Genomic DNA, 15,965 nt, shown 5'->3' on the forward strand with positions numbered 1-15,965 from the left:
TTCATGTTTCTATTCTCTGGAAGTATAGCAGCGATCTGTCTCATGTTTTGGATTTCAGCACAGTTCAGTTAGATGGTGATCTGACTTATGATGTGGAGCTGGCAGCCATTTTGGGTCGGCTAGTTCGAAAGTTGAGGTCAAAGGACATAGCTTCAGTAAAGGTGCAGTGGAGAGGTCAGCCAGTTGGGGAGGCTATTTGGGAGACCGAGCGGGAGATGCGGAGCAGATATCCACACCTATTTGAGACTCCATGTATGTTCTAGACCTATTCGAGGACGAACGTTTGTTTAAGAGGGGAGGGTGTAACGACCCAGCCGGTTGTTTTGAGAGTTGTAGCCCCGTTCCCCCATTTACTTCTCATTTCAATCTTTATAGCTATTATGTGACTTGCCGGGGTAGTCGGTTCGGGTCCGGTATGAGTTCAGAAAGAAATGAGACACTTAGTCTCAAGGTTGAAAGCTAAAGTACAAATGATTAACCGGATGTTGATCTTTGAGTAAATGACTCCGGAATGGAGTTTTTATATTTCCGTTAGGTGATTTTGGACTTAGGAGCATGTCTGGATTGTGATTTAGAGGTTCATAGAGGAATTAGGCTTGAAATGGCGAAAGTTGAATTTTTGGGAAGTTTGACCGGGAGTGGTCTTTTTGATATCGGGGTCGGATTCCGATTCCTGAAGTTGGAGTAGGTCCGTGGTGTCATTTGTGACTTGTGTGCAAAATTTAGGGTCAATCGGATGTGATTTGATTGGTTTCGGCGTCAGTTATAGAAATTGGAAGTGTCAAAGTTCATTAGGCTTGAATCTATGTGTGATTTGTATTTTTGATGTTGTTTGAGGTGATTTGAGGGTTCGACTAAGTTCTTATGAAGTGTTAAGACTTCTTGGTATGTTTGGTTGAGGTCTTGGGGGCCTTGGGGTGATTTCGGATGGTTAACGGATCGAATTGAAGTTTGAGGGAAGTGCTGAAGCTCACAACTTCTGGTGTAATCGCACCTGCGAAGAGGGGATCGCATGTGCGATCTCGCAGAAGCGAGAGGTGAACCGCAGAAGCGGCCAGGGAGGAGGTGAGTAGAGGTCACAAGTGCGAGGTCATTTCCACTCTTGCGATGCCGCATATGCGATTGGGTATACACAGAAGCGGATTTGGGCTGGCCTGGGCAGGGCGCAGGTGTGAGGGATTTACCGCATCTGTGAGCCCGCAGGTGCGAGCATAGTTCCGCAGTGCGAAATTGAGAGTGACGCTTGTTTTCGCAAAAGCGGGTGGAAGGCCGCAAAAGCGCATCCGCAGGTGCGGAACCTTGAGCACAGATACGGGCCTGGGGAACGCAAGTGATTTCCGCAGAAGCGCTTCCGCAGGTGCGGATATACGGCCGCAGGTGCAAAAAGCCTAGGCAGATTATTTAAATAAGGGTTCGCGATTTTGGCTTCATTTCAAACATTTCAAGCACAGTTTAGGCGACTTTTTGAGAGGGTTTTCGAGGGAATTCTTGAGGTAAGTCCCTTGTGCTTATTTTTGATCAATAATATTGCTTCCCCATTGATTTTCCCACCTAATTGGTATGTATTTAAGGTGTAAATTGGGAGTTTAAGGCTAGCGGTTTGGAGAGTTTGATTTAGGGATTTGGGTAATGATTTGGTATCGGATTTTGATAAATTTGATATGGTTAGACTCGTTGTCGAATGGGCTTTCGGGTTTTGTGACTTTTGTCAGATTTCGAGATGTGGGCCCAGGGGTCGGATTTTGAGCCGATTTTTTATTTTGATTAATAACTTGGCATTTTCTTATGGAGTTTATTCCTTTAGCCCGTATTGATTATATCGCATTGTTTATACCTAGATTCGAGGCATTCGGAGGCTGTTTCGTGAGGCAAGGGTATATTGGAGTAGAGATTGGATCGGATTGAGGTAAGTAACGGATCTAAATTTGATTTTGAGGGTACGAAACCCCGTATTACGTGTCATGTATTTAGTTTTTAGGTGACGGGCGTATGGGCGTGCACCATAGGAATTGTGACTTGGTCAAATTCCATGGGACTGTGTAGTGAATAATTTGTTGTTATCATTTATTTCTCCATTTATTAGAGAAATAGAACCACAAATCATGTTTAGACTATGTGTGTGCATTGTAGGGACCCACAGAGGTCGTGTACATGTTAAATTGTTTACTAAATTGTTGTCTTGTACTCAGTCACAGTTTATTTGTATATTACATCTCAGCCTCTATTGTTCATTATTGATGCATCATATCATTGTTGTCTGGCTGCTTATTATGATTTCTAAGAGCCCGAGAGACTGGAGAGGTTGATGACTGAGTGAGGCAGAGGGCATGATTGTGAGATATTATACTATAGCACGTGAGTTGTCCGTGCGGATCTAGATATTATGTTATAGCATGTGAGTTGTCCGCGCAGCATGTGAGTTGTCTGTGCGGATTATATTGCTTGGGCTGAAGGAGCCCCTCCGGAGTCTGCACATACCCCAATGAGCGCAGGTACCTATTGAGTGCGAGTGCTGAGTGCTGAGTGAATGGGAAGGTTGAGTGACTGTGGCCCTGAGAGGATGCATTTGATTTCATATTTATTGCACTTAGCTACCATGTATTACTGTCTTGATAATTTCTGAAAGATATTACACTCTATTTCAGTTGAACTTGACATGAAATTATTGTTTTGGCCTTAATTGTCGAACTTGAGAGCATGCCTACTTTCTTATGTTGAAATCACTGTAATTGAACTATAACTGTAAAGCTCGTCACTACTTTCAATTCTTTATTTAGTATTGTTACTTGCTAAGTTGGTTGTACTCATACTACACCCTGCACTTCGTGTTCAGATCTAGGTGTTCCCGTACACAGTGGGTGTTGATTTTCGTGCCCAGTTGATCTTCTGGAGATTTCGAGGTAGTTGCCGGTGTTTCGCAGACCTTGTTCTCCTTCCTTATATTTTCACTTATTGTATTTGGTTTCAGGTTTTGATAGACAGTATTTTTCTGAAATTGTGATGTATAAATGCTCATGTACTCGGTGACACCCCGATGTTGGTAATTTTCGCATTATATTTTGGATTTCTATCCTGTTTATAGGAAGTTGTTATCATTTAAACTATTTTAAACCCGTTTTCTGTTTTGTGTTGGAGTTATTTCATAAATGTAGGCTTGCCTAGTACAACGATAGGCACAATCACGACAAGTTAGAATTTTGGGTCGTGACACTTTTGAACTTCTAATTCTAAGGTCAGGACTACCTGTCCTTAATTTTTGAACTTCCAACTCTAAGTTCATGACCAAGTGTCCTTAATTTTTGAACTTTCAACTCTAAGTTCAGGACCAAGTGTCCTTAATTTATGAGCTTGTAACTCTAAATTCAGGACTACCTGTCCTTAATTTTTGAACTTCCAACTCTAAGTTCAGGACCAAGTGTCTTTAATTTATGAGCTTGTAACTCTAAGTTAAGGACCACTTGTCCTAAATTTTTGAACTTCCAACTCTAAGTTCAGGACCAAGTGTCCTTAATTTATGAGCTTGTAACTCTAAGTTCAGGACTAGGTGTCATTAACTTTTGAACTTGTAACTATAACGCCAAGACCAAGTGTCCTTAATTTATGAGCTTGTAACTCTAAGTTAAGGACTACTTGTCCTAAATTTTTGAACTTCCAACTCTAAGTTCAGGACCAAGTGTCCTTAATTTATGAGCTTGTAACTCTAAGTTCAGGACTAGGTGTCATTAACTTTTGAACTTGTAACTATAACGCCAAGACTACCTGTCCTTAATTTTTGAACTTCCAACTCTAAGTTCAGGACCAAGTGTCCTTAATTTATGAGCTCGTAACTCTAAGTTCAGGATTAAGTGTCCTTAACTTTTGAACTTGTAACTCTAAGGTCAGGACTACTTGTCCTTAATTTTTGAACTTATGCATTGCTAATTAGGAATTGAGGACTAACTTATAAGCTTTCTAACTTTGATATTATTTTAATTTTTAGGGGACAAATTGATATTTATGCTGAGGATAATGTTGTGAGAAGGAATCCATATAAATTGTACAATCAAAAAATCAATAGCAAAATGTTCTTCCTTGAGCTTTCAGATAGAGTTATGTACTTGATGATAAGGTTTGATAATTTACAAGGCATTTCTCTTCTTTCTTTTTAATTTATTGTTTTATAATTATTTATGGCTGATGGAGTCTTCTTTTTCTTCTTCTTTTTTTTACCTTTTTATGTAGCATATTGACATTGTTTTGTATTATTTGAGAAAGAAGGAATACTACCACCCTTGCGCCTATCCATTTCGTTGCACAACTACAGATATAGTTTTTGATAACTATATGTTACTTGTATATAAGGATTTCAATGAAGATGCTTCAAATGAGTTTTGGTGTGGTGATAATCAATTGTTTCTCACACCATATGTGTAGGGTGACAATTGGAGATGTGGAATTTCTTGGACAGAGGTTGATAAAATCTTTTTTCCATGTCGACTACCTTCAAAAGATAATGATGATGTGACGCATTTTCTTTTGGGGGTATTGAACTTGAATGAGAAAAAGATTGATGTGTACGATTCCATATATAGTGAACCATATGAGGATGGATTGAAACATATTGAAATGTATGCGCGCATGATCCCCCACTTTCTAAAGTTCTCACAGTTTGAAAAAAATCATAAGTCTTTTGGAAATGCATTCAATAAATTTGATATTCAGTGGCAAAGATCACCGAAACAAACTGGATCATAAGTGTTGTCATTTGCTATATAATTTATATGTACGTTAGATTTATTTATTAAAGATATTATTTAATTGACTCCCTATCTTAAAATATTTTTAGGACTGGTTGTGGTGCATTCCTAATCAAGTATGTAGAGTTGTTGATGATGGGAAAGGATGCGGAGAAATTTCAACCTGAGGACATATCAAACTTCAGAAAAGAACTTGCAGCAAATCTTTGGGCACATAGAGAGTGAAAAAGAAATTATGGTTATGAAACACCACCAGAAAAAGTCGGTGACGACTATGATAGTGAAAAATAAAACTTCTTGCCCGAAGGAGCTGTAGTGTAATAGTATAGAAAGTAAGTTGTAGTAGAATTGCTAGTAGTATATTTCTAAAATATCCTGTAAATTGTTCATAAGTGTTACATTCCATGTTTTCGTACGTGAAAGTACGCCATAAGTAAATTGATATAAGCTCAGAAATGAGATGTTACATCCCGCATTTTCAAAATGTACGTTAAAGTTTCGTCGTAAGTTAATCGACGTAAGCTCGGGAATGAGATTATTTTGAGGTTTTAAGTATTATGCTATTTCAAACAAGTAATAAGTAAATTCGTAAAGCTGAGAGGGTAAGTAAATCGAAGAGAATGAGTTTCGTCGAAGGTTGTCAATTTGGGATAAAATACGGTCCAAGCTATAATGCCCTGTATTTATGGACTTATGCCATACAAGGTACCACATGACCATGATAGCAAGATATATAAAGTTGGTTAAAAATGATTAGTATTTTAAATAATTTGAGATAATTCTTAATTATGTGGGTAATTAGTTAATTATTGGGTAATGGGAGATTACCTAATTAATTAAGGAAATAATGGATAAGCTTAATTAAGCCCAGCGTGGCAGCAAGTGGAACAAGGATCAAAGACCTAAATTGTGACTCTTTTACTAAGTGGATAGGTGGCACATGTTGAGGATTCTTGTGGCTAAGCCATACCTAAGTGGGGCCCACACCCAAAAGATTAAAGAGAGCTCTTTAATTCATTTTGAATCTCTATAATTTAAAGAGAGATTCAACAAAGATAATGTTGCAATAGTAACATGAGTTACTTTAACAATTCATACGAAGATGTTATTATGTAATGGCAACATGAATTTGCAAATTTCAAGGGAGCACGGTACAATCTTTCTCAAGAATATCATACGGATTTTTTTCTATTTCGATCTGTCGTTACGTGATATGTCGCAATTGACATATGTTAGAGGGATTGTCAAGAGAATTGGCTCAGGTATGTTAAGTCTATCCCTTCTTTCCTTTTGGCATGATCCAAATGATACAAATAAAACGAGCAAAATACGCAACTTTCATAAATGACTCTATTCATAGAAATACTAGGGGTATCTATATTCTTGATTCCCCATGTGTCTTATTATTCTATCATATGTTCATGGGTCTCAGAAAATACGTAAGTTGATAAAGTTTATTTCATGACATTAATCAGAGGCATAATGGTCTTATGACGTTCCGAAAGATTTTATTGACGTACTTCCTATGCATTTATACATGTACATTGACCCATGACCAGATGGCTTTATATACGCGTATATTATATGTATATGGGATATGGGAAAAGGTTACGGCGTTATATATGCACCACCACCTGATCAGCTAGTATACGTTGATGATTTGCCCACAGTGGCCGAGATGATATGATGGGATGCCTTCAGAGGCTTGATGATGTTATGAACGCATATACCTATGCATGGTATGATATTTATACGCATATGCATGACATTATAAATATGAAATAATTCACAGAGTTATTCAGACTTACATATTGGGTCTTTTACTCCATGTTTCTCTCATGTCTATTACTTACTGATTTTCATTCCTTACATACTCGGTATATTATTTGTACTGACGTCCCTTTTGCCTAGGGACGCTGCGTTTCATGCCCGCAGGTCCCGTTAGACAGGTTGAGAGTCCTCCAAGTAGGCTATCAGCTCAGCGGAAGGTGTTGGTGCGCTCCATTTGCTCCGGAGTTGCTATTTGGTCAGTATGATTAGGACATGTATTGATTTGTATGGCGGGGCTCTGTCCCGACTTTTATGACAATTATGTATTCTTAGAGGCTTGTAGACAGATGTCATGTATATGAAAGAATGTATAGCCTTATCAGCCTATGTTCAGTGTACAAGTGATCATTTTGGTCTTATAGGCCGTATGTCTTATGTATAAGTTTGTATTACATGTTTTATTCTAGTTATCTCACGGCAGCTTTTCCGTCTCATTTTCCTATGATAGTATGATACGAAAAGATACATTATGTTGGTACTCGGTTGAGTAAGGTATCGGGTGCCCGTCGCGGCCCATCGGTTTGGGTCGTAACAAAAGTGGTATCAGAGCAGTTCTATCCTAGGGAGTCTACAAGTTGTGTCTAGTAGAGTCTTGTTTATGGGTGTGTTGTGCACCACACTTATAAGCAGGAGGCTACAGGGCATTTAGGACTGTCACTCTTTCTTCTTACTCTAGATCGTGTGGTAGAGCTCAGTTGTAAGAACTCAATTTCCTAAACTCTATCTTATTCATAATATGACAATGCCTACATCTAGAAAGACGGTTGGTAAGAGATATAGTTGTGGAAGAATTGAGTCAGAGGAACTTAATTTTTACATCATGCTTATAATGGATAAATATGAGGTATTCAGCAGATCATGTGTGTACTAAGATGTGTAAGCTTCTTGATATGGATCCCTAAGGAAAGAATGACTATCCACTCTTACGGTAAAAAGGAATAAGAGAATCGGAAGGTAGACACAAGTTTCAGCAAGTAAAAGAAGCAAGATGAAAAAGGGTATGAGCTACTCAGCTAATAAAGATAATCGCAGAGGAATATAAGCCTTTTGAGTTACCTTCAACAATAACAGAGGTATGTACAATTGGGGCCCACACCCAAAAGATTAAAGAGAGCTCTTTAATTCATTTTGAATCTCTACAATTCAAAGAGAGCTTCAGCAAAGATAATGTTGCAATAGTAACGTGAGTTACTTCAACAATTCATACGAAGATGTTATTATGTAATGGCAGTATGAATTTGCAAATTTCAAGGGAGCACGGTATAATATTTCTCAAGAATATCATATGGATTTTTCCCTACTTCGATCTGTCATTACGTGATGTGTCGCAATTGATGTATATTATAGGGATTGTCAAGAGAATCGGCTCAGGTATGTTAAGGTTATCCCTTCTTTCCTTTTGGCATGATCCAAATGATACAAATGAAACGAGCAAAATACGCAAATTTCATAAATGACTCTATTCATAGAAACACTAGGAGTGTCTATACTTTGGATTCCCCATGTGTCTTATTATTCTATTATTTGTTCATGGGTCTCAGAAAATACGTAAGTTGATAAAGTTTATTTCATGGTCTTATGACATTCCGAGAGATTTTATTTACGTACTTCTTATGCATTTCATGCATTTATATATGTACATTGACCCATGACTAGATGGTATTATATACGCGTATATTATATGTATATGGGATATGGGAAAAGGTTACGGCGTTATATACGCACCACCACTTGATCAGCTAGTATAAGTTGATGATTTTCCACAGTGGTCGAGATGATATGATGGTATGCCCTCAGAGGCTTGGTGATGTTATGAACGCATATACCTATTGTCACGCCCCAAAATCCGAGGAGCGCGACTGGCGCTCAACTGAGTGAACTCGACCGAGCAAGCCTGTTAGATTTTATTCTACCCAAACTCATCCACGAATGGAGATAATACATATTTTTATTAATTAGACAAAAAGGTGTTCATGTATACAATACAAATTTATTTCCAATAGTCTCATTATTTTTAAAGTCTCAAACGGACAAATAATACAACCACAACATAACATATTCTGTCTTTCCCAGCACCAATACACAATCCACACTATGTCTATGGAGCTTCTATAGATAAGGAAGAGTACAATGATAATGCTGGCAACAAGGCCCCGGCTATACCTCAAACAGAATACACAAAGGACAAAAGATACATGACCCCGGAATGAAGTGGGGCTCACCAAGTCAGGTGGGAAGAAGGTGTGCTGCTATCACTGATCAATACCTCCTGCTGTAGAACCACCTGCATCCATTTAAAGATGCAGCGCCCCCGGCAAAAAGGACGTTAGTACCGTCAAATAATACTAGTATGAAAACCAAACACCAATTTAAGAATTTAGAAATACAATATGAATATGATGAATCAGGGCGACAATAGCATGATATAGCTAACCGTTTAAACCAGAGCAAGGTTGTTAAGAGCTATCAATATCATTTATAGGATTTAAGATGAGATCCTCTGTAACCATCTTCATACAAAGCGGCCCCTCCGCCTCACCCGACGTATGCAGGTGGAGGTGTAAGTACAATACCACAACTCTACTCAAGCGGCCTCGCCGCCTCACCCCAATGTATGCGGGCGGATGTCTAACCACAAAACCAAGAACCTACACAAAACGGCTATACCGCCTTACCCTAATGTATACGGGTGGAAATGCATCAACGATACCAATACCAACATAAAGCGGCTATGCCGCCTCACCCCAATGTATGCGGGTGGGAACGCATCAACGATACCAATACCAACACAAAGCAGCTATGTCGCCTCACCCTAATGTATGCGGGTGGTGGTGCCACAACAATACCAAAACTATACACAAAGCGGTCGTGCCGCCTCACCCCAATGTATGTGGGTGGAGGTGTATCACAATCACCATATCTATACCATAATCCCCACACAAAGCGGTCATGCCGCCTCACCCCAATGTATGTGGGTGGAAGTGTATCACAATCACAATCTCTACACGACTTGACATAATAACTTTCACATAATTCACGACTTGAAATTATAACATATGGATGCACAATCCATAGTTTGGGACACATCCTCAATTTATAATGCAATATGATAAGAGCATTTGAAACATGAATTGAACATATATCTTTATCACAAAACCTATCGGAATACTCGATTGATAATCAACATCTCGGAACTTACAAGGATGATAGGAATTCCAATTCTTAAAGAAGGGTTTAGCCAACATACCTCACTTAAGCTTCCTTACACTCTAAATGTTCTGAAATTCTTAGCAACTTCAATCTATTTTAGAAATATAACAAATCGAACCAAAATTAGAAAGATGATCATAGTTCTAGCTCATTTGAGCATTTTATCAAACACTAGGTGTGCACAAGGTTTCAAGGTTCTTTTATGGAGGATTCCATCATCCCACAACCCAATCTTTACCATGCTTAGTTCAACAATCGTCCTACACCCCTTGATATCACATGCTTGTAAAATAAATAACTCTCATGCCTAAAAATTATCTTGCTAATTACCCATTTTCAGATAATTTCGAAATTAGGGTTTAGGGTGTAGAATCTTACCTCTAGGATGAAGACCTAGTGTGCTTCCCTTCTTAGTCTTCCAAAACTTGAGCAAGAATTGAAGAACAATAATTGAAGAACACCTTCTCACTTTAGGGCACTCTCTCTCACTCTAAAATATCAGATTATAGCTCAAAAATGGCCCAAAGAGTGTATTTAACGAAATAGGGTCGGGTTTTAAAAACCCAAAAATAAAGCTCCGGAACAGGTTCTGCGGTCGCATAATCAATATGCGGACCGCATATCGATCGTATAATTACTGACCAAAGCGACTAAAAAATCTACTTGTCTTTGCGGTCACTATGCGGTCGCATAGTCGACCGCATAATTGCTTTCAACTGGCCCAATTAACTGCCTCACTCTGCGGCCATTATGCGGTCCGCAGAGTGATTCTGCGGTCGCATAATGGACCGCAGAAATGCACTTTTCCATCAAAAATTTTTCTTTACTTTTCGGTGCATTGTTCAACCCAAAAGAGTTCTAGCCTACAATTCTCAAACACTTAAGCCTAGTCCGGCACCATGAAATATTATTTTCTTTGCAAATTTTACCGGGCTTTACACTTAATTACTTCGAAATTTTTCGGGGTGTTACACCTATGCATGGTATGACATTTATACGCATATGTATGACATTATAAATATGAAATGATTCACAGAGTTATTCAGACTTACACTTTGAGTCTTTTACTCCATGTTTCTCTCATGTCTACTACTTACTGATTTTCATTCCTTACATACTCGGTACATTATTTGTATTGACGTCCCTTTTTCCCGGGGACGCTGTGTTTCATGCCCGCAGGTCCCGTTAGATAGGTTGAGAGTCCTCCAAGTAGTCTATCATCTCAGCGGAAGATGTTGGTGCGCTCCATTTGCTCCGGAGTTGCTATTTGGTCAGTATGATTAGGACATGTATTGATTGGTATGGCGGGCTCTGTCCCGACCTTTATGACAATTATGTATTCTTAGAGGCTTGTAGATAGATGTCATGTATATGAAAGAATGTATGGCCTTATCGTCCTATGTTCAGTGTACGAGTGATCATATTGGTCTTTTAGGCCGTATGTTTTATGTATAAGTTGGTATTACATGTTTTATTCTAGTTATCTCACGGTAGCTTTTCTGTCTCATTTTTCTATGATAGTATGATACGAAAAAATACGTTATGTTGGTCCTCGGTTGAGTAAGGTACCGGGGGTCCGTCGCGGCCCATCGGTTTAGGTCGTGATAATAAGCTACTTTATTTTGTTTGCATAGCAAAATTTTGGTCGCAACTTTGACAAATAACAGTTTCAGCAGTAATATGAAGGCTACACATTTAGCCAAATTTGTTGCTTTTAATGAATGTTGCTAGTTTTCATATTTATTCTTCTGAGGTTGCTATCATGCTATTAATTTCTCTCTTTATATATATATTACTGCTGGTCAATATAAGCTATTTGAATTTTTAATTGCAGAAACTGGTCAATGTGCCCAGTTGAGTAGCTACTGTCTAGTTAGATTTCTGCTTATGTTGTGATCAACATTTTTGACAACTGGTTTCTGATCTTTGAGTTGAACCTTGTGATCCTTTTTGAGCTCAACTTGTAATATTTGGGAGGAATTTTGCACAGCTGAAAATTCTGCACTTTTGAGCAATAATTCTGCTCTATTTAGATGTCTTTCTGAAGAGAATTTGAGCAACAATTTCAGGTTGTTAGCAAGGTTCCAAAGTAGTTACTGATTTCTAGTTTTTTGGGAGGATATTGAGATCGCACTTGTGGATTGAATTGAAGAGTTAACAGTTGCACTTACCTCGACAGCTCAGTTGTACACAATTACAGTTTTGTCCAGTATTTTTTTCAGAAGTTCTGCCCAGTTTTAATGAAATGTGCAACTTGATAATTGACAGTTTCATTAGTCCATTGGTTCTTTCTGTTAACTACTGATCTGTCCATTTTTTCACAGTTTAAAACTGCAACTGTTTGATTAAATTGTCTAGAAGTTTTTCAGATTTTGTCCAGTTATTGTGATTTGCACAGTCTTGCAAATCTGTAGAGCTATTACAAAAGATTCCTATCTGTTTGTTCATGTGTTATCTGTATGGAGCTGTAGTCTTAGGCCAAAAGTTGAGCAGGTGAAAATCTGCAGTTTTGAATCAACTTGTGAACTGATGAGACTGTAGAAAAATTACAATACACAGCCTGTCTGCACTTTAGAGCTGCTGAAACTACACAGGTGTATATCTCTTTGTTTTACAGCAGATTCATTATAGGTGTATCTTCCTGTTAATATTCTGGAATTGAGTTATTTTCCTATCGATGATTCCACAAGAATACAGTTGAGGTCTATCATTCTCCCCTATGTTAATGTTGAACTTCGTTGGTAGTGCAGGGCAGTTCCATTTCCAAGATGGAATAGACAAAGCAACACACACTGATTGTTGTAGAACTTCAGGACATAATGTTCATAAATGTCCTGATTTGTTGAAAGATGAAAATAATATTCAGGACATATTTTTCTGAAATATCCTCAACTTCTGGAAATCTAGACACTAAACTGAGATTTTCAGAAGTTAAGGACATTTTAGAAATTTATGTCCTTAATATTAGATTCATACTTCAAACTTTCAGGACGTTTCAAAAAATTGTGTCCTGAAGTTTACTTGTACCAATCTCATTTTCAAAATAAGATGTAGAAAGTTGTAGGTGTCAAGTTTTACAAAGAAAAGGACTTCCTTGTTTACTTACGGCAAGAGTATAATCCCATAAATAATAATTGGACTGATAAAGGAAACTTGAACTCCCAACAAAAGAAAAAGAAACAGAGGTAAGCACAAAGAAACTTTAAAAATTCAGGATATTTTTTATATAACCATCTGCTAAAGCTTACTTGCTCAAATAAAAATAATCTAAATGAATCCAATTTATAGCAAAAATATAAAAGACTAGATAAATATAAGTGAATATATCTATAATTCTCTATGCTTCCTTGAAAATGGGTGGACTGCCAGAGAATATATACAAGATGTTCTATTATGACCAATTCTTCTGCAACGACCACATTTGAACGTTATTTTTGATGATTCGGTAGCTAGAATATGCCCTTTCTTCTGCCTTCTACCTGGCGGAATCTTGAAATCTGGAGGTTTAATAATTTGTGACTTAACACTCTCTGGTACAATCTAAGAATCTGTATGTCCTACAAGATGTATTTGTCTTTCATATGTTTTCAACAAAGATTCCTTTAAGTACCAGTCCGAGCAGAAATTGGACTTCTTGATGTTTCTCTTCTCGATAGCTGCAATTGCATGTATACATGGTAATTCATCAAATTAAAACTGAAAACAATCACATGTTCTTTTGTTTAAGTCAACCAAGAAAGTATTTCCTTCTTCCTCAACTCTAGAACGCCATGAATCAATAGGGAAGACCTTCAAAGTTATTTGAAAAACTATAAGTTAGTACATTATGTTAAATTATCATTAAAAAAATAAACTAAAGTAAGAACATAATACTTACATTTAAAGTAAAATCTAAATCTATCTTTTTCTTCAATTCCTCTTCTACCCAACATGAAACATCATAAAAAGTTCCTTCTGCTTCGTTTCTTCTTTCATAAAACCAACATTGTAGCTTCACTTGGATGAAATCAATCATTCTCAATATAGGCAGCTCCCTTGCTTCTAATAGCACAGAATTCATTGGCTCAACTATGTTTGTTGTGAGCATGTCATATCTTCTTCGTGGACAACAAGAACGCGCCCACCTTTCCGGTGGTTCTTCCATCAAGTAGTCAAAAATCTTCTTATCAACTTTTGTTATCTCTAACATATAGAGATCAAATTCTTCATGCCTGTATACTCTTGCATCACTTTGAAAAAGTTTTATGACCTAATTTTTCACTTTCCTTCGCTTTAAGTTCTGCTCCAAATGATAGATACAAATCCCATGGTAGCTTTCAGGATATACTTTTGCGATGCCATGTGCAATAGATTGGTGCCTATCTGACAAAAAAATTAAATTGCCACGGCTCCCAATTGTATTGTGAAGCTCACTAAAGTATCACTCATATGAGTTGTTATTTTCAGATTCTGCAATCCCAAAGGCAAGTGAGAATATTTGGTTATTTGCATCCTTTGAAACTGAAATCATTAAAACACCATGATATTTTGACTTCAAAAAAGTTGCATCAACAGCAATCACCGGTCTACAATGATTCCAACCAGCTATTGATGATCCATATGCATAAAACATATAAAGAAACCTGAAAAAATAAACCAAAACTCAATACTACTACAAAAATTTAGGACTGCATGTAAATTTTAGGTTAATGAGTCTTTAACATTTAGACTGCACACATGAAGTTAAGGACATGATATCCTAAAATTTAATAACAGAAGGTGCAAATACAGGACACTTTGTCCTTAACATTTAGACTGCGCATATGAAGTTAAGGACGAGATTTCCTAAAGTTTAAAAACAGAAGGTGCAAATACAGGACACTTTGTCCTTAATATTTACACCGCACACATCAAATTAAGGACACTATATCCTTAATATTTACATTGCACATGAAGTTAAGGACACCATGTCCTTAACATTTACATTGCACATATGAAGTTCATGTCACGACCCAAAATCCACTATAGGTCGTGATGGCGCCTAATGTCGTTGTCAGGCAAGCCAACGGTGATTAATCAACTTAGTTACTCATTTTATAAATTTTCGTAATCATGAATCCCATTAAATAAGTAGAGTAAAATCTGGTACTCGCAGAAAACCTGTGATTTTATTTTCCAATTTTCGTATCAAATAAAATTACAAGGTGAAATGATAATAATTACGTGAACTACAATAATGAATATCCAATAGGAACCCCCAAAATCCGGTGTCATGAGTGCATGAGCATCTACTAAGGAGTACAATAATAATACAACATCTGTCTGGAATACAAGTTAGACAGGAGAATATAAATAACTCTAATGGAGACTCTATATGCTGCGGATCGTAACATGGAATGCAACTCACCGTAAAGTCCCTGCAACAGTCGCGCCTTTGTGCCCAAAAGACCACCAAACATATATATATATATACCTGCACAATAAGTGCAACAAGTGTAGCACGGGTACGTAAATCAACGCGTACCCAGTAAGTATCTATCCTAACCTCGGAGAAGTAGTGACGAGGGGTTGACATCGACACTTACTAGTGGTCTAATAACTCAAATACAGTAGGAAGTAAACAAATATACGACAGGGTAATAAACAGTATAAACAAATATAGGTACGTGGTACAATCCTCCTCTGAACAGTAAATTCAAGCTCTCAATTATCAGTTACCTCCTCAACCACTCCAGATAGGTCGTCATAACTAAAATCAGGAAAACATACGGATACGTTGGTTTCTTGTCAAATATTACACACGGCGTTGCCGAGGCGAACAACCCGATCCCATAAGAGTATTTTATAGAAATGCCGAGGCGTGCGGTCCGATCCCATAATAATATGTACACCGCCGAGAGTCGAACGACATGACCCATAGATGCATCTATTATACTGTCGAGGCGAATGATCCGCTCCCATAAGAGTGTGGTACATAATCCTGTCGAGGCAATCGGCCCGATCCCATTAGAGTAAGAAGCTTTAACGGGTCCTTGACACCACTCACGAATAAACGTATGAGTTATGAACTTTAAGAAAAGCTTTGCGATGAAAACGCACAATGCGGGGGTAATTCATAAGGGAAGCTAAAATTATTTTGCGGATTATCAAGTAGCTCGTCACATCTCTACAATAGCGAGTTTATCACCCTATGCAAGTCTAGTCTCAAGT

At 37.7% G+C, this 15,965-nt stretch overlaps 1 protein-coding gene across 1 annotated transcript; it reads right to left on the reverse strand.

Annotated features, from left to right (window-relative positions):
- Positions 1-13,316: 13,316 nt before the first annotated feature.
- Positions 13,317-13,965, reverse strand: LOC142167238 (uncharacterized). The gene is made up of 3 exons (XM_075227396.1): positions 13,654-13,965; positions 13,487-13,565; positions 13,317-13,432 (listed from the first exon to the last, which is right to left on the reverse strand). The coding sequence occupies exons 1-3, from the start codon at positions 13,963-13,965 to the stop codon at positions 13,317-13,319; spliced, it is 507 nt and encodes a 168-aa protein (XP_075083497.1).
- Between the last annotated feature and the right edge of the window lie 2,000 nt (positions 13,966-15,965).

This window comes from Nicotiana tabacum, chromosome 12 (genome assembly GCF_000715075.1).
Source record: "Nicotiana tabacum cultivar K326 chromosome 12, ASM71507v2, whole genome shotgun sequence".
Lineage (NCBI taxonomy): Eukaryota > Viridiplantae > Streptophyta > Magnoliopsida > Solanales > Solanaceae > Nicotiana > Nicotiana tabacum.